At 40.3% G+C, this 27841-nt stretch overlaps 1 protein-coding gene across 3 annotated transcripts in view; it reads right to left on the reverse strand.

Annotated features, from left to right (window-relative positions):
- The window catches only part of LOC126248378 (fibrillin-1-like), a 647044-nt gene that overhangs the window by 488931 nt on the left and 130272 nt on the right, over window positions 1-27841 (reverse strand). For all 3 annotated transcript variants that reach the window (XM_049949314.1, XM_049949313.1, XM_049949315.1), the window contains exon 2: window positions 6653-6815. In XM_049949314.1, the coding sequence (XP_049805271.1) occupies window positions 6653-6815 (163 nt within the window). The remainder of the gene's footprint in view (window positions 1-6652; window positions 6816-27841) is intronic.

Here is a 27841-nt window from a genome sequence, read left to right on the forward strand (position 1 = left end):
ATTCGTCCATGAGACTCAGAGGGCCATAGACATGGGTTCACAGGTAGATGCCGTGTTTCTTGACTTCCACAAGGTGTTCGATACAGTTCCCCACAGTAGTTTAATGAACAAAGTAAGAGCATATGGACTATCAGACCAATTGTGTGATTGGATTGAGGAGTTCCTAGATAACAGAACGCAGAATGTCATTCTCAATGGAGAGAAGTCTTCCGAAGTAAGAGTGATTTCAGGTGTGCCACAGGGGAGTGTCATGGGACCGTTGCTGTTCACAATATACATAAATGACCTGGTGGATGTCATCGGAAGTTCACTGAGGCTTTTTGCAGATGATGCTGTGGTGTATCGAGAGGTTGTAACAATGGAAAATTGTACTGAAATGCTGGAGGATCTGCAGCGAATTGACGCATGGTGCAGGGAATGGCAATTGAATCTCAATGTAGACAAGTGTAATGTGCTGCGAATACACAGAAGGATAGTTCCCTTATCATTTAGCTACAAAATAGCAGGTCAGCAACTGGAAGCAGTTAATTCCATAAATTATCTGGGAGTACGCATTAGGAGTGATTTAAAATGGAATGATCATATAAAGTTGATCGTCGGTAAAGCAGATGCCAGACTGAGATTCATTGGAAGAATCCTAAGGAAATGCAATCCGAAAACAAAGGAAGTAGGTTACAGTACGCTTGTTCGTCCACTGCTTGAATACTGCTCAGCGGTGTGGGATCCGTGCCAGATAGGGTTGATAGAAGAGATAGGGAAGATCCAACGGAGAGCAGCGCGCTTTGTTACAGGATCATTTAGTAATCGCGAAAGTGTTACGGAGATGATAGATAAACTCCAGTGGAAGACTCTGCAGGAGAGATGCTCAGTAGCTCGGTACGGGCTTTTGTTAAAGTTTTGAGAACATACCTTCACCAAAGAGTCCAGCAGTATATTGCTCCCTCCTACGTATATCTCGCGAAGAGACCACGAGGATAAAATCAGAGAGATTAGAGCCCACACAGAAGCATACAGTCAATCCTTCTTTCCACAAACAATACGAGACTGGAATAGAAGGGAGAACTGATAGAGGTACTCAGGGTACCCTCCGCCACACACCGTCAGGTGGCTTGCGGAGTATGGATGTAGATGTAGATGTAGATGATCAAAAGTATCCAGACACCTGGCTGAAAATAACTTACAAGTTTGTTGCACCCTCCATTGGTAATGCTGCAATTCAATATGGCGTTGGCACACCCTTAGCCTTGATGACAGCTTCCACTCTTGCAGGCATACGTTCAATCAGATGCTCGAAGGTTTCTTGAAGAATGGCAGCCTATTCTTCACAGAGTGCTGCACTGAGGAGAGGTATCAATGCCAGTTGGTGAGGCCTGGCACGAAGTCGGTGTCCCAAAACATCCCAAATGTGTTTTATAGGATTCGGGTCATGACTCTGTGCAGGCCAGTCCATTACAGGGATTTTGTTGTCATGTAACCACTCTGCCACAGGCTGTGCATTATGAACAGGCACTCGATTGTGTTGAAAGATGCAGTCACCATCCCCGAATTGCTCTTCAACAGTTGGAAGCAAGAAGGTACTTAAAACATCAATGTAGGCCTGTGCTGTGATAGTGCCACACAAAACAACAAGGGGTGCAAGCCCCCTCCATGAAAAACACGACCACACCATAACACCACGCCTCTGAATTTTACTGTTGGCGCTACACATGCTGGCAGATGGTGTTCACTGGGCATTCGCCATACCCACACCCTGCTATTGGATTGCCACATTGTGTACTGGGATTTGTCACTACACAATGATTTTCCATTGTTCAATCATCCAATGTTTAGGGTCCTTACATGAAGTGAGGTGTCGTTTGGTATTTACTGGCGTGATGTGTGGCTCATGAGCAGCCGCTCAACCATGAAATCCAAGTTTTCTCACCTCCAGCCTAACTGTCATAGTACTTGCAGTGGAACCTAATGCAGTTTGGAATTCCTGTGTGATGGTCTGGATAGATGCCTATTACACATTACGACCCTCTTCAACTGTCAGCGGTCTGTCAGTCAACAAATGAGGTCGGCCTGTATGCTTTTGTGCTGTACGTGCCCCTTCATATTTCTACTTCACTATCACATCAGAAACAGTGGACCTAGGGATGTTTAGGAGCGTGGAAATCTCATGCTCAAACATATGACACAAGTGCCACTCAATCACCTGACCGGGTTCAAAGTCCTTGAATTCCACAGAGTTCCCCATTCTGCTCTCACACAATGTACCTGGCAGTAGGTGGCAGCACAATGCACCTAATATGAAAAATATATGTTTGTGGTCAATGTGGATATGTTCAGTAAACTACAGAAAGTTGCACCAGTGTCATATCTCAATGAGGAACTTGAAACTGGGCATGAGCATGTAGTGGAACTGCAGTTCAAGTTCAGAAGAACAGGTGACCAAGTCCTGGATATATATGTATGTAGTAGTTGTAATAGGACACCCTCCTCTAACATTATCTTTCTTTACAGAAAACCGATACCATGTATACTATCAATTCTTGTATAATTGAACATTATATCTGCTGTTTAACCACATGGATTTCATGAGATTTTGTATATGATGTATTATATTTCAGGCTAAAATTTATAAAAAGAAATTAATTTGTTAGTACTCTGTACATACAGTTAAAGTTACTCTTATTTTAGAATTATTTCAAATTACAAAATATCTGGCATACTTAAAATTCATATTATTAATTACACAATCTAATGCTAATTATTAAATTTATTTCTAGATTCATTTATAAAGTAATGTTATATCTTGATGATGATTCCTGTGTTGTCAAGAAAGTATATAAACTCATTTCGCTTTGTAAAGTCTTTGGAATACAGTTAGTACTGCAGAATGTAAGTAGTAGTGGGCATGCCTCTGATGGAAATGCATTATTTCTTATCTTGTCAACAACAATGTAATTTGCATTCTGAAGTGCAAATCGTAAATTTGGTGTGACATAGAAGAATGGGATAAAATAAAAGAAAATCATAGCAACAGATAGTACTTCATCAGTTATTTAGCCATCTGGAACCCTATGAGTCAAAATTTCAGCCGCATGGATGTACCCCTAGACTCAAGAACTGCGCCAACAACAAGAGAAAATGAAGATAAGTAAAAAGTTTCTTTTTTTTAATGCCTCTGAAAGCTTTCAAAACTTGTGCAGAGACAGAGAATTTTAATAGTTCAGATCAGGAGGGACTCTCCTTGGTGTACAGTCTCTGTGAAAAACTTCTACGGAAAAAACAACTGCACAATAGGTTTAATACAAATCATAATGAAACTGAGGATATATGACAAATGAAATATGTTTGGATGTCAATAGAGTAATGTTTGAAGCCTACAGTGACTATCTGAGACATACATTATTGAAAGCTCATGAAACCCAAAGAAATTCTGGGCTTATGTGCAGGCTGTTAGTAGCAACAAAGTTAGTGTCTACACACTTACAAAGCAAAAGCAGAACCACTGAACTCCATTTTCAAATGTACCTTCACAAAGGTAGAGCCAAGAGTACTGCCCAGTATAATTCTTGCACCAGTGAAGATAAGTGATAGGAATGCCGGTCAGATTTTGTAGAGACTGAGTCTGACCCCCCCTTAGTATAGGCCTACCACAGAGCCTTCAAAAAATAAACTATGCCCAGTGATTGCAATACGACACAGGTTACACCCATCTACAAACAGGATATCAGATGTGATCCACAAAACTACTTCCAATATCATTGACATCTATCAGTTGTAGAATATTTGTACATGTTCAGAGTTCAAATATATTGAGGTACCTTTAACAAGTTCAAACATATTGAGGTATCTTTAACAGAATGCCAATCAGCATGGATTCCAAGAACATCAGTAATGAGAGACCCAAAGTTTCTCATAGGACACCTTGAAAGTGACTGAATAAGGCAATTAGATAGATGCAGTATTTGTTCACTTCCAAAAAGCATTTGGCTCAGTACAACACAAATGTTTATTAATGAAAGTACCACCATGTGAGATATCAAATGAGGGGTGAGTGGACTGAGGATTTATTGATAGGGAGGATGTAGCATGTTATCTTGGATAGAAAGGCATCAGCAGATGTAGAAGTAACTTCAGATGTATCGCAGGGTAGTGTTTTGGGAGGCTTGCTGTACATGTAATGTGTATTAATGACCTGGTGGGGTATATTAATAGTGAATTAAGACATTTTGCTGATTATATATTACCGTATTTACTCGAATCTAAGCCGCACTTTTTTTCCGGTTTTTGTAATCCAAAAAACCGCCTGCGGCTTAGAATCGAGTGCAAAGCAAGCGGGAGTTCTGAAAAATGTTGGTGGGTGCCGCCACAACTAACTTCTGCCATCGAATATATGTAGCGCCACACAGGCATGCTTTGTAGGCACAAAGATAAATACTGGCACCAAAATCTCTGCGTCAGTAAATAAATTAAAAAAAAAAAAGTGGAAGCCGAGCCTTTTTCCTCCGCCCAGAGTTTCGACCAATGCATTTTGGTACATTATCCAACGAAGTAAATACAAATTCTGTATTGCTGATCTTCGAATGTAGCAGCATTTCAATGTACTACGAAAATCCGACTCGCAAGAGTGTTTGGGATGTTTGTCAATATGGCCAACTCTACGTTCTGAATTTTTTCCTACCTGTGAGAAGAGATGGTTGCTAATAGGAGCTTTTATGAATTGTGAATCACATGTAGTATTCTCTTCGCCATAAGATTAATACGAATATAAACATTTTGCCATGTATTGTTTCGTGTTTGCTACTATCTCATTTAAATCCTGTCTGCCTAATAAACTACGAAACTAGAGTGAGACAACAGCAAACGCGGAAGAATATACATATCATGTCATGCTTATATTCGTATTATTCTTATGCCTGATAGTGATACAGTCAGAAATGAAGCACGGCAACTGACTAGATTTTTAAATCTAAGATGACTCTAATTTCTGTGCAGAATGTAATGAACTAAAGAGGCGCCTGCAAAGATTTTGGTACGGAGAAAAATTTTCGCTAAAATTTCGTTCAGAACATCATCTATCATACGCAGTCTGTTATTTGGTTCTTGTTGATCATTATCAAAGAAAGCAGTAGTGTAAGTAACAACAAATGTTTCGCTAATGAGACGACTCCTCTCTATTTTTCATTTGTAAGCGGCGGTAGCGCGCACAAAAGCAAGCCACGCCGCGAGCGGCGACAGGCCGTAAACACGCACTATCAGAATGCGACAAACAATGCATGACACAGTGCAGTAATGCATTTTCAGCTTGGAGTGACGTAAACACCTATAACAACGAGAACGGCACTTATCAGATCAAAGAAAAATAAGCAATCAATTCAAACCAGACGAAGGACGTGAAAAAGGAAGGATATCCGTATAAATACGGACGGAGCGCGTGACGCGTAGCAATGGCTACCTGGTAAACCGTAACTGCTAAGCTTACGACTCGAACCAAACTACTGCAGCTGTATCGTCATTCATTCGACCTAAACTGTGTCTCATATTACAACTAGACGAACTTTGTTTCGATTTGGAGGTGCGACCTAAAACTTTTCTCTCCCCTTGAATTTGGAGTCTCAAATTTCAGGTGCGGCTTAGATTCGGGAAAAATTTTTTTCCTTGATTTCGAGTCTCATTTTTCAGGTGCGGCTTAGATTCGAGTGCGGCTTAGATTCGAGTAAATACGGTAGTCTATAATGATACTACACCTCAATACAATTGCACAATTTTTAAATCAGATGTTGAAGCGATTTAAAATCTGCATAAAGATTGGCAGCTTGCTTTAAATGTTCAGAATTATGAAACTGTACACTTCACAAAACTCAGAAAGATAGTATGGCAACAATAGCAATGATTCACAATTAGCATCTGTCAACTCATACAACTACCTGGATGTAGCAGTATGCGGGAATACAGGATGGAATGATCAGTCCTTGGTAAGACATGTGGTAGACTTCGGTTCATTGATAAAGTACTGGGAAAACGCAGTCAGTCTAGAAATGAAATGCTTACAGAACACCCGCACAACACACCTAGAATATTGCTCAAGTGTGTGAGCACCACACCAAATAGGATTAACAGGGGATACTAAATGTAAACAAAGACGAGCAGCATGAATAGTCTCAGTGTCATTTGATTTATGTAAGAGCATCATGGAAATGTTGAAAGAACTGAACTGTCAGATGCCTGAAGATAGCTGTCAGCCATCCTACAAAACCCTACTTAGTTTCAAGAAGCAGTATTAAATGAGAAAACTAAAAATATACTACAGCCCCATAGACATCACTCTATGACCAGTAAAGACAAGATCAGACTAACAGCAGTATGCCTAGGTGCATTTAAGTAGTCATTCTTTCTACACTCCAGACATGAATGGTATGAGATGAGACCGTAATACATGATACAATGGGAAATACCATTTGTGATGAAAATCACAGTGCTATGCAGTGTATGAATGTAGATTTAGAGAACAAGAGCTCTGTTAGACAATAGAACATTGGTGCTCGTTTCATTTTTTCTTCTTTTTGAACAATTTGATGCAGTCAAAGAGTGACTTAGGTATTCAAAACAATTATCTGAAGCAAATGATGAACGATGAAGGAATCCATGTTATGCACATTACCTTTTAGTTCGAGTACAACAAATTTCAATGGCTGATAAACAAACACTCTGCTGCTCTCTTGGTATTCCAGCAACAGGACTGGGATATTCACTGCAGAGAAATGAGTTTCCAGCCCAGCTTTCTCCTAGTGAACAACACATGGATAAAACCATCTCCATGTCACCTGTAAAATAAACAGACTATATCAATTTACTTGCTACAGTAGGTATTCCATAAATATCTCATACAAGATTTTTCAAAGTACCAAAATAAGAAAACGTGTAAGTGCCGGAATTATCAGGGCCATCCAATCTGCTAACCCTCATCCAATTAAAGACAAGAAGGCACTGTAGAAGGGAAGAGGATTTTCACAAAATAATTTAACGACAGATGACATAACACTGGTAAAATGGGTTGACAACAAAACAGTTGTAGTAGATTAAAGTTTTTTGGGAAAGGAGAAACTGAAGATGAATGCTGATACAAGGAACCAAATAAATGATACTACTTGTCGAACCAAGACTGTAAAACTCTACAACCCTAGCATAGGTGGAGTTGATCTTTTTGACGTGTTGCTGTCATATTACAACATTTTTATAAAATCCAATAATAATAACAATAAAGGGGGGAAAAGTGCGGGCATCTGCCACATCTTCAGATACTCCTCTTTAAAGGCAACGAGGAGAAACTAGGCCTCCTGTAAAGATTCAGTATGATGAAGCACAACACTTGCCTCTTCACGAAAATGGTGCAGTGCCTACCATGTGCAAATTTCCATAATGCAAGGGACATCGTGGAGTAAAAATGTGAAAATTGTAATGTACATCTTTGTTTGTCAAAGGAAAAGAACGGTATTCATTCACTTCATTTAAACTGAAAGGAGACTATGAAGATAATATCCGACATACTTGTTGTTAACTAAAAACATGGAGAATTATATATCTATTGTGTCCATAAAACAATTCACATTTAAGTGCACTATGTAAAAATATTTTTTGTCTACAATGATTTCAGTGTTGTTAAGAGTAGATATATTATGCAAAATGTAACTTTCTACAAAGAAATCAAGGGACCACAACAAAAAAATCGCAAAATTTCAAGCAGTACACACCATTCGTCAAAAAGTCAGATTTTAATAATAAAAAAATCAAATCAACACACAAGAAACGATCGTCATCTTTTCAGTCATTTCAACGTCTTTTGTGTTTTCCTCAAACATTATCATCGCTTTTTAAGCATTTTCACCAATGATTTTGAACAGTCACATCCTTTGTTCAAAGCCTTTTTATAAATTTCAAAGAAAAAAATCGTTAATTTTCAAGCATAAAATGTAGATATAAAAGTTTCAAACCATTTCCTCAAATTTAGTTTAAAAATTCTGTGATGTTATTCATTATAATCAACTTGTTTGTTTTTCCTTCCTTTATATCTCAGTTTAATATTTTCATATTAAAAAATTGAAAATCCATCTCCTTACTAGTTTTCGATATTTGATTGGAAAAATAGTTTTAAACACGTTATTTTGTTCTAACCAATTTTTCTTCCATATTTAGTGTTCTAATAATGACATCCAGTAAAGTTATACAAATCATCTACTTTTATGTCGTTAAGTTTCTTAAAGAATTTATTATTGTTTACATTAGAGCGTAAGTGGGGACTCCATTCTTATAGAAAAAATATTTAATATAAAAATCTAAATTTATTCGTTATGGAAAAATAAAAAAATATTTTCTCTGATAAAATTTTTTTCTAATAAATTAAGACAAAATATTGACAATTTTTCTAAGACATCGAATATGAGTAATGTATGGGATGAATTGAAATTTGATAAAAATATTTTTGTTGAGAGAAATAATAAACCACAAGAGAAACATACGATATTAAAGTGTATATATTATTCTTTATTACGATGTGATATTCCTTTAGACATGCATGCATGGCCGAAGCAACACACAGTGCAGTGTTTACAACTGTTATTAAATACATTAAATGCATTCGCAGTTGCAAATATGGGTATCAGTTGTATACTGGAATGGCAAAAGTCAAAATTTGTGCCGGACCCGGACTCAACCCCAAATTTTCCGATTATTGCGAGCAGTGCCTTACCATTTGGCTATCTGAGCAAGAATCACAGCCTGACCCAAACCATATGTCATCAACCATGCAAGTCATGGACAGATAACCTAGTGGTAAGGCACTGCTCGCGATAAGTAGGAAATCTCGGTTCGAGTCCCAGTGCAGCACAAGTTTTCATAGTCATTGTTGCTTTATACAGCTGATGGTAAGCCAAATTTGCAACTCTGAATACATTTCATGTACAAGAGAAACAATTCAATGTAACATTCGCAAATATTATTTCAAATAATCTTTAATTATAGAACATTTCAGAAATACAAAAAATAATAATGTGGTTGATTATTTTAAAGATACTTACAGAGAGTATGTAGATGAATTTTAATATTATAGTTATAACCAGGGGCGATTCCAGAAGTCGGTTGGGGGGGGGGGGAGTGGGTTTGGATGAATGAGATATGGCTTAACATAAGGAGGGTTTGGGTACTCTACCAACAAAATGGTAAAATTTGGTGTTGCTTAAAGTAGTTTTAGGTAAATATTTTGGAGTCCAAATAAATAATAAGACGCCTATTTAAGTTAAATGATTTTTATTGGTTTATGTAGTAAGTTAATTGCCACTCTTATTCTTTTGTTAAAATGTGTTTGGAATACATTGCAACCTATACTGTACATAATTATAAAAAAAGATTGAATCTGTTGGAGTAGTATATTGACTGGTTTCTGAAGTCATTTTATCCAGTGTAATATGATACTCCATGGAGGGGGGGCTATAGCCCCCACAGTCTCCCCCCCTTTCCACCTCCCCTGTTTGTAATGAAAATTTTACAATAATTTGGAAAGAAATTGAAAACTCAAATCCTCTCTTTTTATGACTACAAAAATTCAAAATTATTAGTATAATTTACCAATAAACAAATTTCCAACATATTACAACATATTAAAATATTACATTTATGTTTACATACTATTTTTAAAAGTTTCACACTCATTATCCAAAATATCCGAAAATTAAAAATTCTCAGATAGTATTCTATGTTACACATCATATGTTAAATTCTTTTTTGTGTGCATAATTATATACAAAAGTGTAACACCAGTGTTTTATCATTAATAGTAGCTCGTAATTTCATTGTCTTTTTTGTACTGCTGGAATATTTTTTCTGTATGTCATGTTTATGACATAAATAGGTTAATTTGTAATAAAATTATGTGGATTAAGATCAGCATCTTCTTTTAATTGTGTAAAGCATTTAAAATCACAAAAGGAACCATAAAAATTCCAAGTAATAATCTGGTGGCTCAACAATTCACATTTATTGTGGAAATATTTCATTTATTCCATTTTTCAAATATAATGTACATGATTTGACATGATCTATAATGGTGAATCAATCAACTGCTTATTTTTACGATTAGTCTGAAACATAACAACAATGAAATAAGGCATATCAAACTCTACTGAATTACAATAATTTGTTATATTTATCACAAAGTTTGTATTACCACTTAATCCTGCTTTCTCTGTAATCCCTAATTCATAAAAAGAAATCGTTATTTTTATACTTTTCAATATAATTTTTATTTTTCAAGTTTATAATTTGGCTCATATTTAACAACTGGCACCTGAGTTCCATATCCTTCACTAAAATTTTATATCAGTTTGGTAACATAGCTTTTATTTTAACTCCAACTTACTTAAAAACAGCTAAACGAAATTTAATGTCATTTGAACTCGAGTTCCAGTTACTGTCTTCATATATAATGTTCTAAGAGCTACCAAAGAAAATAAAGAAGTTGAGAAATAAATTGTTTCTGACACTTATCAATATTTGGAAAAATTTGAAGATGTATCACCAATTCATTACACATTAAGAGGATCAGAAATACAAGATACATTAAACAAATATGAAGACAAAAATGAAAATATTGACAAAAACATATGTAAGTGAAAGAATGTCGAAATATATTAACCATAGTGAAGACAACTTCGTTGTAGAAAATATGATGTAGATCTGAATACAGGCCTCAGTAACATCAAATTAGACTCTTCGCAACAAACATGGGTAGCTCATGATGTACGTAGTATTTTTGAGAAACATGCAGTTAAAAACTCTTGTCAATACGATTGTCATAAAAAATTGATTAAAAATGTTAGTGTCAAGGTAAAAGAAAGCAATGTCCTTATAACAAAGACTGCAAAGGGAATGCTGTAATCGTTGATACTCAGAACGAATATGTGTCTAAGACTTTGCAATTTTTTGAAGGGAATAATGTTTCAGATCTAGATAAGGATCCGACCTCTATGATACAAAAAGAAATTAGACTTGCCATTAATAGCGCTATGTATTTATTTAAACCATTTCATAAGAAACAGTTTATTAATATGAATCCACAGGCCTCAAAATTGCATTCCCAGTTTAAAGTACATAAAATTTACTACCAATATGTCTGATCATACAGAGTATGAACAGTGCATATCATAAGTTAGCAAGGTTTCTTCATGAAAAAAAAATTGAAAAAGTCTCTTGCTTTTCGAAATAATTATTCTGTCGTCAACAGTCAAAATCTAGGCAGTAAAATCAAATCTGCAGTTTGTTCAAGATACTAAATTGTTTTCACTAGATATTACAAACCTATATACAAATGTACCTGTTCAGACATCTGTTGACATCGTTGAAAAAAATCTACATACTTTTAAAAAAGATATTTCTGATGAGGAGATAACTGACCTAATTCGTTTGCTAAGAATAGTGGTAAAAAACAACTATTTTGTTTTCAATGGCAAACTATACCATCACCCTGAGGGCCTAACAATGGGTAATCTACTGGCAGGCACCTTGGCCGATATTTTCATTAATTCGCTGGAAGAAAATTCCTACAATAGTTTTTCAGCTGCTGATCTGCGTATTTTGTCGTATTCTCGGTACGTAGAATATTGAACATATACAGTGGTTCCCTGGAATGAAATGAACAGCTGTTTGGAATTTTTAGTAGTCTTCATGAAAAAAATCAGCTTCACTTGTGAATTAGAAAATAACGATGGTCATCTTGATTACTTGGACCTTTGTACAGCTATTTACATCGACAGACATTCGTTCGGTATTTTTTGAAAAGCCACTAATACAGATTAGATTGTACCCAGTAGTTCACTGCATCCTCAATCCTATAAAAAAGCATTTTTACATGTACGAGTCACGTTCGTGCCAAACTTTTTTTCCAGTGAAACTAAAAAACTGTATCCAATTCACACCGCCATATGCTGTATCTTGTATACACCTTTACGTTACTGTTACCTTTATTTAAACATTAAGACATAACATGAACATCTTACAGACGTAAATGACCACTTTGCTTTGTCCATGGCACAAATAAAGCCTCTATAACATAAACTGAGCTGACAAAAGTCATGGGATACCTTCTAATATCACGTCGGACCTCCTATTTCCTGGTGTAGTGCAGCACATCGACTTGGCGTGGACTCAATACGTCGTTGGAAACCCCTACAGAAATACTGAGCCATGTCGCCTTTATAACCGTCCATAATTGCAAAAGCGTTGTTAATGTAGGATTTTTTGCACGAACTGATACCTCAATTATGTCCCATAAATGTTCGATGGGTGGCCAAACCATTTGCTCGAATTGCCCAGAATGTTCTTCAAACCAAAAGCGAACAATTGTGGCCCGGTGACATGGCGCACTGTCCTCCATAAAAATTCCATTATTGTTTGGGGAGAATGTCTGCAAGTGGTCTCCAAGAAGCCGAACATGACCATTTCCGATCAATGATCGGTTCAGTTGCACCAAAGGACCCAGTCCATTCCATTTAAACACCGCCCGCACCATTATGGAGACACCACCAGCTCGCACAGTGTCTTGTTAACTTGGGTTCGGGGCTTTGTGGCGTCTGTGCGACACTCGAACCCTATCATCAGCTCTTACCAACTGAAGTCTGGACTCATCTGACCGACTCACTGTCTTCCATTCACCTAGTTTCCAACCAATGTGGTCACGAGCTCAAGAGAGGCGCTGCAGGAGAAGCTGTGCTTTTAGCAAAGGCACTCGCATAGGTAGTCTGCTGCGATAGCCCATTAACGCCAAATTACGCAGCACTGGCCTAAGAGATACATTCGATGTACGTTCCACATTGATTTCTGCTGTTACTTTACGCAGTGTTGCTTATCTATTACCACTGACAACTCTACCCAAACGCCTCTGCTTTTGATCGTTAAGTGAAGGCCGTCGGCCACTGCGTTGTCTGTGGTGAGAGATAATGACTAAAAGTTGGTATTCTCGGCGCACTCTCTACACTGTGGATATCGGAATATCAAATTTCCTAACGATTTCCGAAATGGAATGTCTCTTGCGACTATCTCCAACTACCATTCCGCGTTCAAAGTCTGTAAATTGCCGTTCTGCGGCCATAGTCACGTCGGAAACCTTTCCACATGAATCACCTGAGTACAAATGACAGCTCCACAAATGCACTGCCATTTTATACCTCGTGTACGCGGTACTACCGTCATCTCTGTATGTGCATATCACTATCCCATGATTTTTGTCACCGAAGTGTTACAGTTGATATAATATCGTCTGTATTCAATGGGGTACAAAAAATTACAATAGGTAGGCTCCACTAGATCGTGCACTATGCTATGTACAATAATTCCATTTTCTCAGAACATTGAACCTCCACAACCAATCCATTTCCCTGGGAATGCTTCATTTAAATAGTTACGTGTGCAGTCCTGAGGCATCGACTGCACACGGGCCGCGAAACGGCATCAAGAAGGCACTGACTCGCGCCAATGGAAAGAGCGGGCAACGTCACACCCCTAGGAAGACAGAGCTCAGCATCATTACTGAGTAATAGGAAGACGATACTTACCCTGCGTTCAGCAAGTAATAGGGGCTAAAGTAACTGCATGTAGGAAACACAGGAAGCCACTTCATAACGAAAAGTTATGTTTCTTTCCTTTTTTCACATAAAGTTTTGCATTAATTTGGAAGCGTAACGTACAGATCATTTTGGATTCCAGCCGCCGGCCATCGCAACTTCTCTCCTTTGTTTCGCTGCTGACTCCCACAGTAGTCGACACATCTGACGCCGCAGATTACAGAACCAACGCTGCCTTCGCTCTTCGCCGCTCCGTCACAGCGCGTCACTAATACTTCTTCCTTTTCTTTCAGAGGAGCATTGCTACTAGTTGTGTTCTTTCTTGCAGACTAGCCGCAACGATACCGCTACTTGTATATTTGCATTACTTATAATTTGTTGCGGCGCTCGTCTCGTTAAAATGGCCTCTAGCCTGCCTCCTACACCACCTGCGCCTACACCTCCGGCTGCTGCTGGCTTCGATCTAATGCAGTTTATTCAGTTTCAGAACCACAAAATGTCGGAGTTGATCATGGCAGTGAAGCAACTCACTAAAGCACAAGCCGCTACTTCATCAACTCCGTCACAACAGCCAGCCCCAACCATAGCACCGGCTCCGTGCATTCCATCCTTCTGTGCTTTCAATGAACAACAAGAGGAATGGAATGAGTGGTACGTTCAGTTCGGTGCTCATTGTGCTACACATCAAGTGCAAGGTACAGTTAAACTTTCCGGTTTCTTGCCAACGGCCGCCACGTGTCGCTCAGAAGTTATTCCCGACTAGTAGGCCGGAGCTGCTAGTTTTTGATGATTAAGTTTCCGTCCTCACTAAGTATTACAAGGATCAGACATCCCATTAGTGGGTCCCAGAATTTCAGGGTTTGACACGCCAGTGTTGTTGTCAATGTAGCTGTGGATGGTAATATAGTGACGCCATGATTAGTACCAGAGAGTAGCATTCATGAACAAATTCTCAAACATTCTGATCCTACTTTAAACAAGTGTTACAATTATTGAACATCAAGATCCATTAGATAGTGCTACAGACAACTTTCAGATCGCTCTCATTTGCAGCGTAATGCAAAGTAACGAACAGGTACGCCTTGCAACCGGCCACCACGCATAAACAGTCCACCACACCGTGGACGGTGCAAAAAAGTATCAACGCGTGTGTCTACTGTGAAAACATGTCCATGCTGCTTTTCCACCCTTTCTTTCTCCTTTCATTTGCTTGTGTCTTTGTCCGCCGTTTTCGCAGGGTCGGCCTAGCTGTGATCGGATTTGCCACAGTTAATTGAAAGGGTGCCTAGATGCCCTCCCTGCCACCACCCCATACCCCCTAAGATGGAATCAGTGTACCCCAGCTGTCTGCATATAGTGTAAACCATGAAATAGAGCAAACGTGGTGCAAATGTTCAAATGGTTCAAAAAAATGGTTCAAATGGCTCTGAGCACTATGGGACTTAACTGCTGAAGTCATCAGTCCCCTAGAACTTAAAACTACTTAAACCTAACTAACCTAAGGACATCACACACATCCATGCCCGAGGCAGGATTCGAACCTGCGACCGTAGCAGTCGCGCCACTCTGGCCGGCGGTGCAAATGTCTGCGAGTCGTTTAACTGAGGCGGGGACGTGGTGACCAGGCTGGTATTCACCTAGTGGGATGCGGAAAACCGCCTAAAAACCACATCCAGGTTGGCCAGCACTCCGGCCCTCGCCGTCAATCCGCCGGGCGGATTGGATCCGGGGCCGGTGCACCTAACTGAGTCCAGGAAGCAGCGCATTAGCTCTCTCAGCTAACCTGGCAGGACCCGCTGCTTTCCCACACATAAAAGACAAAATTGCCCTTCGCGGAATGCGACTTGCCTTACCTGTGGAAAGCCAGGTCATGTACTGTTTGTGTGTTTGGAACAGAAAAATACCTCTACCCACGTTCCACATTTGACAAAATCTTGCTCGCAACTTTTTTCATATAACGATCACGACATTCGAGTGCTTGGTACATGTAGTTTGCCTGCCACCTTACAGTATCGCACCAGAACACTGACATTTACAACTCTGCGTTCACGAGACTTTGAAAATATTTTTAGGTTAGGTTCATTCGATTTGTTTAGTCTTCGTATTCAGGCCTATGCATTTTCTGCTTCCTGTTGGTCCTGATTCTGAATTCGATGCTACTGCCGCATCTTGTCAAATTGACGCGCACGACACTGAAGTTTTACAGACTTTCTCCACTGCGCTATAAGAAAACTGCACAGGCCACAGAAGCAGACACTGACTTGAACCTATTCTTGTGTTACATCCGTACTGTTTGGCCTCATTCCGTGTAAACTATTCAGAATTCTTTTTCGCACCGATGTTATGCTCGTCGACATAACTTCTCCGTCCAGCACAGTATGATTACAGAATGACTCTGGACAATCGTGTTTGCCTGTTTCTCAAGTGTTGCAAAAAGGTGTGTTGAAACTGCTCCACCGTGGACATTGGGGAATTGTCCGCACAAAACAGCTCGTCAACACTGTACTTGGCCAGGCATCGACGCCCACATTGAACAGATGACATCACAATGTAGCACTTGTGCGGTCCCTCCCCAAACGTTCTCAGCTTGGCCCCAGTCCCGAGCTATATGGCAACGAGTACATATTGACTTTGCTGGTCCCTTTCGGAACACTTGGCTTATTGTTGTGGACTCTTTTACCGAATATCCATTTCCGGTGCCCATGATCTCGACTACGTTGGGTAGTACCGTTCAGGCTTTGTCATCTATTTTTTGTTTGTAAGGTTCACCTGAAGTGTTGGTTACAAATAACGGACCACAGTTTATGGCACAGCCGATGGTATCACTCACCTTACCAGTGCTCTGTTTCATTCTCGGCTGAATGGAGACGCTGAACGATCTATGTGTACGTTCAAGCAACAGAGGAACAAACTGCATGCCTCCCACATACGGAAGCAAGCGCTGGTGCTCTTGCTCTCAACGTACCGCTCCCAGCCCCGCGACGGAGCTTCTGCTTGGCCGGCGCCACAGAACACTGCTCCAGTTGCTACATCCACCACAGCACATGGCACATTCCAAGTCTGGAAGTATCGCTTTGTGCCTAATGATTCTATTCTTTGCCAGCCGCTGTGGCCGAGCGGTGCCAGGCGCTTCAGTCCGGAACCGCGCTGCTACTACGGTCACAGGTTCGAATCCTGCCTCGGGCATGGATGTGTGTGATGTCCTCAGGTTAGTTAGGTTTAAGTAGTTCTAAGTCTAGGGGACTGATGACCTCAGATGTTAAATCCCATAGTGCTCAGAGCCATTTAAACCATTTCTATTCTTTTCAGAGTTTTTGGTCACACCAGGTGCTGGGAGAGAGAAACAATTCTTCGAAATTTGGGCGTCTTTTCGGGATTTTCTGACCGACGTTCCCCTCGGAGCGCAGAACCGATGTCGGGGAGCGGACTGGGGTTCGGTGTCTCCGTTCGCCTCCCGGCTCCTCACGCTACCCTCCTTCCTGTCTCCCCTCCCCGTTGTCGTAAGATGACCCCCGTACACGACAACGGTGCGGCATTTTTTAATTGAGGGGGGTGGTGGGGGGGGGGAGGAGTGTGCAGTCCTAAAACATCTACTGCATACCGACCAGTGCAGCGCCGCGAAACGCATCAAGAACGCGCTGACCCGTGCGCCAATGGAAACAGTGGGCAGCGCCACACCCCCAGGAAGACAGGGTTCAGCGCCCCCTTTCAACGCTGATTTAACCAGCTGCCCATCGTTGGTCGGCCCCATTTTGGTTGCAGACCTCGAGAACATCAGTACTGAGTAACAGGAAGACAATACTTACCCTGCGCCCTGCGTTCTGCGGGTAGTGATTGTGGGCAAAGTAATTCCATGTAGGAGGCATAGGAAGCCACTTCACAACGAGGAGTTATGTTTCTTTCCTTTTTAGAACTAGAGTGCCCCATTAATTTGAAAGTATTATGTACAGATCATTTTGGATTCCTGCCACTGGCCATCGCTACTTCTCTCCTTCCTTCTTTGTGTCAGTGCTGACTCCCACGGTAGCTGACACAGCATTACGCACATTCAATTCAAACTATGACGGTGCACCATCATGCTGAAACCACAGTCGTCACCAAACGCCAAGCGCAACCTTTGCTAATGCGTCAGGCAAAATACTGCAAAGAAACGTACGATACAGTGGCGCATTCGACTTGTCCAGCATTAGGTAAGAACCTAACAGCACTCCCTCGATTCCAGAAAATAGGCTTATATCAAAGCGTACCTGAAATTCGGGTTCACCGGTGACCTGTGGATTGTGTTCAGACTAATAATGGCTGTTGTGGAAGTTGAAAATACCTTCACGAATGAAACTCGATTCGTCAGTCCATATCACATTATTTACAAAATGATCGTTGTCTTCCACTTTATGCAAAAGCTGTTCACAAAACTGTACTTTTCGGATATGGTCTTCTTGCCGCTGGTGTTGAATTAACGTGTAAGGCTGTGGATGCAGTTCATCGTGCAACACTTCAACAACCAGTCTTTGAGATATCTGGAACAGCCTTACAATATCACAGGTACTTCGACGGGGTGATTGGTGAACGGTTGCAAGAATCGTGTCCTCTGAGGAGCACGTCTAGTCCTTGGACGAGCTCAGTCCATTACATGCGCACGAAGATTAGCGGTTTCCTGAATGTGTTACTCCAGGCGACGAAAAACATTCTTATTAGGATGGCTCCTTTGAAGCTACTGTGCAGCATACGCACGAGGAGCAGCAGCTTGTTATTGGGTGCATCGAGCACCAAAACCATATCAACGTATTCATCAACTGTGTACTTCATAGGGGAGCCGCCCTACATGAACCTGCCAGGACCAGTTACGGCTGTGCACTGCTTATAAACGACGAGAACTAGGAAACGGACGTCTCAAAAATAGAAAAAAAAGGAACCGGACGAGAATTCGAACCCTAGTTCCATGGTGGATGTGGATTTGATTTTCCAGCAGTGTACTCAGTGAGCTACGACAACTGGCAAGCTAGTGCAGGCTGGTACATGTACCTCTATACATTCTGATGTGCTGCACAGTAAGACAGTGGTGCCCGTTCGTCGTTTTGTATATTTTTCAAAATGTATCCGCTCTCATTTTGCTAGATACACATTTGTCTTGAATCTGAATGTGGAACTGCATGCCTACATACAAGTGCCGACTTTTTTCTTCATGTGGTTTCTCACCTAACTTCTAATTTTAGGAATCTTAACAAGAAAAGATGTCATGATCACATAATCAACATAGAAACTCGTATTATGTCCCAGAAAACAAACCTGTAAAATGTAATTAAGACTAGATATACGAAAATTTGAATAGGTAATAATCTAAGTCTGCTCGACACAGCATTTTGGTAGAAAAAGAATGTGTCACGTTTACATGACCAGGGGTTCTGTAACCTGACGTCACGCTCACCGCATTCTGTGATTGGCGCTACTGACCTGCAGGTGCAGCACGCGGCAGCAGTAGCGGTAGTGGTTCGAATGTGCAAACTGCGATACAGAGCCTGCTATGACACGGCACCGAGGGCATTTCCATGGCAACCTTGCCGCTACCACACCATTTGCCGCGCCGTAGACCCTAATGGGAACCGAGACTAAGGCAGCATTCACGTTGCATGCCAGAATGGGTTGGGATGGGATGTACTGGTCCACGCCACGTCTAGGCGGCACAATCCACCGTCTTAGAGTATACACACTGTTCTCCGATTTTCGTGCTGTAAAAACTCTTGACCTTATATCAGACTACACCACATCGTTTTATGAACTTACTTTTTTCTTCAAAACTTTACTTTCCTCGAGAGAAAAAACACCTACTTTTGGTTTCGCATGTTTTTTTTAGTTCTGTAATGTTTCTCAATCGATTTCAAGAAAGTATGCGGTTAAAAAGTCTGATTTTTGTATACGTGATATTGTAGCATCTTATCTTCTCAATAAAACATTTACCTTTTCGCAATATGTAACAGTCAGTGTGAAATGACGGCATTTTTGTCAAACATGTGCACTTGATTTACAAATCTTCTTGTGAAAAAGTTTGATAGCGGATAATTTACTGTTAGATACGTTTTAGACCAAATATCATTGCGAGAAAAATATAGCTAAAACTACAAAAAAGTTTTTGAAATGGTAGTGGTATCTTTCTCCATTCACAACTAAATATGAGTTATTGAATGGCGTCATTGCCACGATCATAAGCCTATGAGTTCGTGCGTATTTACCGTAGTGTCAAACTTTGCAGGACAGAAAAAACGAGTTACTAGCGGTCACTGCAGGTCTAGTGTCGGTCTCTCGCGTTCTTTTTATGATCCTCGTTCAGAAAACTCCAACTATATACGAATTTTTCCCTCGGTGATTACAGTAGGCCACACTGCACATTATATAAGGCAAGCAATTGTTTACTGTCAATATCCAACAATTAGTAGAATGTACATTTAGTATTTGGAACTATAAGATAAGAAGAAATTAATCTGAAACTTTGCTGTGGATGGATTGTATCAAAAGCTTGCGATATTGTACATAATTGCTTTGTAGTGGGAGATGAAAAACGACAGAGGCCTAAAAATAGAATGACAATTATAGATGTTTCCAACTCTAAGGTGAATAATGCACAACAAGATGTTCCGTTTTGAAATTTTCACATTTGTATTTCTGTGAGAGCAGTGTACTACAAGTTGTAAATAATTACATCTCATCTATATCCCTAAAGAGCACTGATTTAAATTTTTCTATTTTAACAGGAAGTGGGAGTTAGGATTTCATGTCTGTCGATATCGAAGTAATTGGAGACGGTTAACAAAAAGAATAATGGGTAGGTTCAGCGTACCTTCAAGCACAGTACGGTCGGCACACATTGCTGCCGATCGACGATCGATGCTGTTGTGCGTCTCGTCGATTTTATTATTATTATTATTATTATTATTATTATTATTATTTTTTTTTTTTGACGCGCCAAGCTGCACTGGTAAGTGGTAAGGGAATCCCCACTCCTCGACAACAGCTGACGTCGTAAATAACATAGGTGCAACCATCAGTTTTTCACCGCCATCCAATCTATGCTTCCGCTGCAATCCAGAACCGCGGGACTGCTACGGTCGCAGGTTCGAATCCTGCCTCGGGCATGGATGTGTGTGCTGTCCTTAGGTTAGTTAGGTTTAAGTAGTTCTAAGTTCTAGGGGACTGATGACCTAAGATGTTAAGTCCCATAGTGCTCAGAGCCATTTGAACCAGCCAATCTATGCTTCATCTAGAACAATGATTTTATTCTTAGTATTGTTTTGACAGTTTAGTGAGTCGTCGAGCTTTTATGCACAGAAGAAATAAGAGGTTATGGACTCATCCAATGCACAGCGACAGAAATTTAGCAGCGTTTTTTACTTTACATAAGGAAGTAAAAACTTCCTTGAAAAATTTTGTTCATATTTCAGGATAAATCATATTTCAGTATGTGCTGCAGAACATTCAAGACCGGAGGAAAAACAGAGAAGTAATTAGCGTCATCATCTTCATTAATATCTTTGTGTCCCTTCACCAAAAGTATTTTGTTCATTTTGAGTTGCAAAAATTCAGTGTTTTTGCCACTAGTGTTTTCTTTTCTCCTAATGATGCAGTAGTCGGCAGTGGCGATGATTCATTGACTAGAACCAATGACGACATCTCTGACTGATCTTTGTCTTGTGACACCGGTTCATAGGCGAAAATTCTTGAAGTAATGCCATTTGGCTCACTGGTTCTCTTTCCATTGACAAGGAACTGTGCATAGTTCTTTGATTGAGAAACCAAGGCTAAATGAAACTACTTTTCGATCGATCACCCGCCCTGATTTTTCCAAATTTTTCATGTTTTTCTCTGTTACTGTGTTTAAGTTGTTTCTATTTTAATACCACCGTTTTGATATGACTAATAATAAAATGGTGTAAAAACGTGGCTCTTTAGTTCTCTGTTGTTACAGATGTATGAAAATAGATGGAATATGTAGATGTAGATGGACCAAGTAACCTTGCATGTATCATAACAATACTTGTAATTTATCCTCACTGATTGTGAAACGTGAAAGAACTATTTCTTTGACGAAAAGAAAGTTTGTGCAGTGATACTTCCGATACAGGCATACAGGAAACGTGTGATATATATACTGCACAAGCTGAAGCATAGCTCAGCAGCTTGTGTCGGCAGTCGCCTCGTGCCGGAAATAATAAACATTGTGGATGACCTTGATCAACTGTCCGTGGTTTCCTTGGGGGAGGTGAGTGGGGGTTGAACATGGATACATCTAGACAATGTGTGTAACCTGACACTGGAAGTCTTGGTGATCTTGGGAGATAAGATCGTTATCTTGCCTTGAAACGCCACAGATGCAAGCTGGAGCAGAACCAATTATTGCTGGTATTACTGTTTTATGAACGATTGGAAGTTAATTATGACAGTAGAGAGATATTAGAGAGATGATAAGTCATACTATTAAACGACATGTAGCTGTGGTTTCGGTGCGGTATAGGTCGATGGCGTGTAAGTTGAGAAGAATTCCTTGGAGGAATATGGTGTTGGCGTTTAGTTCAAATTTCAAAGCTGATTTGAGAGAACAACAGTCAAGAATTGCTCTGTTGGCCGCTGGTGCCGACGATTAACAGGAAAATAAAAAACCTTTCAACAAAATCTCTGGAGGTGAGGCTGCATTATGCTAGGAAGTATATCGGAAATTACTAGGAATTGTCAGCTAATTATCGTACAATGTAGGCTTTCTCGTCCAGTCCTTACTTCAGTTAACGAATCTGGCATGGGACCTGATGTAACATACCAACAATGTCAATCTCAGCTGTGTACCAGTGGCTCCTTTGTTTTATAGCCTTTTTTGTTTTCAGCAGAGTAGAGAGCGATCTGGACTATTCCAAGTTACTTATGTGAGGCTCACTACAGTGGCCGAAGTAATCGCCAGTGGGATAGTAGCTAAAGTGAACCACTTTTTATCTTTATCTCGCTGTTAATAGCAGCGCAGTCGCCCTTTTTCTAGCGACAGTGGTGGCGGAATGTAAGGACTCAGATCGGGGCTTGCTGTGCTTCCTATCAGAGTTCATTCGTCATATTTTAGTACGTGCAGTGGACAAAAAATATACGGTTTGAAGGACATTGCACGCCGTGCATCGTTGATACCGGGACTTAATGATATAGCAAAGTTTTGTCTAAACCGTGTTATCAGAAATTGCTTGAGCAATGCTTGCTGCTACAGCTCTGTGTTGTTACGTTTGAAGTTGGGGTACTAGCACGCCTAGATAATAACATAAAAGTTTTGGAAGAGCTTTAATATCAACTGTTTAGCGCAAATGCAAGCAGTTGGAAACATGGGGGTCCGCAGAATTTTATTGAAGAGGGTACAAGTTTATAAAACTGCTACTGTTGATATGGCGATTCTGAAGACGTGTCATGTCCCAAAAACTAAATATTACAGGAGCTGCACAAAACGTATTCTATACAAAGAGAGGATATTGTCACGGCCCGTATTAGCCTTTATACCCTTTTATTCTCTGTTTTACGTCAAATGAGTTGTGATTATTATCCAGTCTGTCTATGCTGTTAGAACTATGCTATTATTTTTTATGTAATTTTGTGGTTTTATTTTATTCGTACACTCGTCTAACAATATTTTTATAATCTTTTACATTAGCTAGCAAAACACGTACAATGACGGAAAAAAATCCCAACACCAATAAGGAGTTGCGCGAGAGAAACGAAAATTGTTTGACGTGTTTCTACGTCTGAGAGATGATGTCTATTCAAATTTCGCGCCAGTCGCATAAGAGTGGCGCTAGTAGGGCCACTCTGATGATGCAAATCAGGTTTGCTTTAAATACGCACTGTAATGGTTGTGAGCGTTAGTTACGTTTGAGACTGGACGCAGTCAGTTGATGTTAGTCAAGAATGCCTTTGAGACGACGAAGAGGCCAATTAACAGCTCACAGAGTTTGAACGAGATCGTATAACAGAGCTGCGAGAAGCTGGATGTTCGTTCCGCGATACTGCGGAAAGATTTGGCAGGAATGTAGCCACTGTACATGACCGCTGGCAACAGTGGTCATGAGAATGTACGGTCGCAAGATGACAACGAACGGCTATGCGACATTGCCGAGAGGGGAGACCATCGTGTTCGGCGTACGGCTCTGGTGCATCGTACTGCGTCTGCAGAAGCAATCTGAGCAGCAGTTCGCACCTCAGTGACACAACGAATTGTTACAGATCGGTTAGTTCAATGGCAGCTCCGAGCCAGATGCCCTGTAGCGTACATACCACTGACTCCAACCAACCGCCATTTGCGACTTCGGGGGTGTCATGCGGGAGCTCTCTGGAGAACAGGGTGGAGGTATATCTGTTGCGATTTCTGACGAAAGCTGGTTCTCCCTCGTTGCAAGCGAGGGCCGTGCGTTGGTTAGGAGGAGGCCAAGTGAGGGCCTGCAAGCAACCTGTCTCTGGCCTAGACGCACTGGATCTACCACATGGAGTTACGGTCTAGGGTGTGTTCTCGAATGACAGCAGCAGCACTCTCGTGGTTATCTCACGTATTCTGACTGCAAATCTGTACGTCAGTCAGGTGATTTGAATGGTTGTGCAGCCATTCACGAACAGCATTCCAAGGTCTTTTCTCCAACAGGATAACGCTCACCCACATACCGTTGTCGTGAGCGAACATGTTACACAGTGTCGACATGATGCCTTGGCGTGCTCGATTGCCAGATCTGTCTCCAATCGAGTGCGTATGGGACATCATCGGGCGACAACTCTAGCGTCAGCCACAAACAGCGTTAACCGCCACTGAATTGATCGGCCAAGTGCAACAGGCATGGAACTCCATCTCACAAACTAACATCCGGCACCTGTACAGCATCCTTGCATGCAACATTCTGGCTGTTACACCGGTTATTAATGTATTAGCATTTCACATTTGCAATAGCTTATCTCACGCTTGCATTAACCTTTGCTCTTACAATGTTAATCACTTAAATATGTTACCTAGACAAATGTATTCCTGAAACATCAGTAAACTACGTCAATTATTTCTTGGTGATCGGATTGTTTTCCGTCAGTGCGCAATCTATTGTCACTTTATCACAGAATCTAACAAGCTAACTAATGAAACACCTAGAGTGTATCTAAAGCGTGATCTATTCAACACTCGTAAATCATTAGTAAGGCAATCGAAATCAGAAGATACACTGAACAATGGCCGTTTAATTTTTATATCCCTTCCTACACTTCCTTCCTGCTTAGTAACATCAACAGGTCTGTGGCAGTGCAGAACACACCGGCTGAGACAGAAGCCAGCATTTACAATCAGACAATCCACCTGAATCTTTTATATTTTTGAAAAAGCTATAGAAACTCTGTATTGAAAAGTTAAAGCTGTTTTCAATGAGAATGTTGTCTTCTACTGACTGAACCTCGAGAAAGCACAAACACTCCATTTACTACCAGTTTTGATTGCATACCTATTAGAGCAGATTCCTTACACTTCACTGAATTTAGTTACAATGTGGAACAATGCATTGCTGAAGGCTCCTACTGTTTTATGCAGCCAAAAGGAAAAACACAATGCACACTTAATTTCGCAGCTGCAAGCAAAACTGATGATTGTGTACTTCTCTGTACTGTTAATGAAACAAAGGCTTGATAAAATTTGTTAATACACAATAGGATAAAAATTACAACTTGGATAACAGGGTAGTTTGCAGTCAATTGACCATGTTGAACTTGGTTCGTGTTATATTACCAAATTTTTGAAAAACGTCAACCCTCCCCCTGTTACAAAAGTACGTTGAAACAAATACCAGCTCTTGCCTCTTTTAGGTGATGTTGGTGAGATTTAAGTTCAAACATGTTGCGTCATATTGACAGCTCATGAACCATTTGCACGTTCTTCTTTCCCTCGTACTATTTTACGTGCAATTGCTATCTCAACAGCAGTACTTATTAGAGGACAATGATCAGAAGCCGATAATCATTATCTTGAGCAGAACGCAGCATCATTTAGTCTGTTTTAAGCTTTAATCTTGCCTCACACGTAGCACAGAACAGCTCTGCCTTTCCAGGGGTACACACCACTAAAACTGTTCCGTACTGAGCGCATATATGCAGCGCGCCTCTGCTTCGCGGGGGTGGGGTTCCCCAACTTGTTGTGTCCGGATAGATCCGAACATTTGCAAATTATCTGCCAATCAGGGCGAGATTACACTCTTTGGCAATTAGTATTTCTCTGGCGTAATTACGACACATTTCTAATGAAGCAATTTTAAGTACGAAAACAATATAATTACTACAGTCATATAGAGTCGATAAATACAGTAAACGGTATTAGACATATAAAAAAAAGTTCGACAAAAAAAAAATATAAAGCTGTGGTAGATGTGCGTAACGTGTCAGAGTAATTACGTTGGTTTAAGTGTTCGCTCGATATTTTTTTTGAAGGTCGATCCCTTAGGTGGCTAAGAGCTAAGCACATTTCATTCCCTTTTGTAGTAACAGTTTCCTACTGCCTTAATTAAGATGACGTATTATATGACATATAAAGCACACTGCGTCGTCTTTAACACAACGAAGACGTCCAGAAAACCAATCGAAAACTAAAGTAAAACTTCCAAAATTATCACCAGAAGTTCTGTGAGGGCACAATACTAAATTATACGACGTGAAGATGGTCTCGTAGCCCGATAAAGGTCCGGTCAAAACAAAAATAAAGCAAGCAGCTTTGTGTATGTATCTATAAATAATGTCATTCGTCTATTTCATTAGGGTGCACAGTACACTTTATTAATAATAGATTGCAGATGCCACTTTTTGAGTTAATTATTCAATGTATCTAAGAATTCACAACATAAGGCTACAAAATACTCACAAAATATCTCTTTATTCATATCCCTATAACATTATGTTTACACTGAAAATTAAAAATCTTAAGTTCGAAAAAACTGAAGTGAGAAGTTCCTGTTGGATATCAAGAAAACGAACAAAAAATACCACTGAGCAATACTTCTCAAAGAGAAGACTCAGGAAATAAACTTACAAAACACCTTATTCAACTCTGATGCCATATATAACATTGTTTGCTTACAAAGCCTCACATATGATCATATTAATAGATTTCTTGCATTATTTTGATGTCCCTACTTTTCTAATTGACGACTGACATAATGAAAGCTAAATCAAATATGGTTTTAGCCTATATTTCTTCGCCTTGAGAGCTATTACAGGCCACGTGTACTCGTACATCTTGGAACTTTGGTCAATGCCGCAATTAACGGCCGAGGAGGAGAAACAAGAAATGCATTTTCAAAAACGGCGGAGAAGGACAAACAAGGGATGCATTTTCAAAAACAAAAAACAAGGTTCAGCACACTGACATATGAACATCATTATCAGGTCAAAAGTATACGGGCACCCCTATGTAAACGGAACTGACTGCTATATGTCATAAGAAGCAAACCCGCCAGTGTACAAGGAGTGGGGAGTGTTGTGTTGTCAATGGATCAGCACTAACAGCAGAATGGGTCGGCCAGGCGGTTCAGTGACTTCGAACGGGGGCTTGTCATTGGATGTCACTTGCAGACATTTCAGTTCTTCTAAAGCTGCCCAAGTCTACTGTTGCTGATGTGACTGTGAAGCAGAAATGCGAAGAAACAACCACAGCTAAACCAAGATCTGGGAGGCCTCATGTACTGACGGACAGGATCCGTCGAACATTTCAGATGGTCTTGTAAAAAATCGCACGAAATCTGCAGAAGGAATCAACTATGAGCTCCAAAGCGCCACCAGCAGTGCAGCTAACTCAGTGACGGCGAAAAGTGGACAAACCTCATATTAATGGTCACTAACTAATAGCTGTCTGGATACTTTCGTCAGATAGTGTATATCTGCATATTTATATGTACACCACAAGTGTGTCCACCACATGGTGGAAGGGCACGTAATAACACTATTAGTGACCTTTAGTCCAATTCCATTGCGGCGTAGGGTCAGAAAAAGATGATTGCCCAAGCTATGCATCCAAGAGATACATTATGGAGGCAAGATAATTCTTGCATAGTCTTCCCCGTACAGCGGGTATGTAAATTTACCCTGCAGCGTTTCGTTGTAGCAACATCAGCTCCTTCCAAAACTTCCCATTTCACTATCACCAATACACCTTTCGACAGACTATATGAATCTGTTTCAAATCCAGGAATATGTCTTTGAATCTGATCAACGTCTGT

Source organism: Schistocerca nitens, chromosome 3 (genome assembly GCF_023898315.1).
Source record: "Schistocerca nitens isolate TAMUIC-IGC-003100 chromosome 3, iqSchNite1.1, whole genome shotgun sequence".
Taxonomy (NCBI): Eukaryota; Metazoa; Arthropoda; class Insecta; order Orthoptera; family Acrididae; genus Schistocerca; species Schistocerca nitens.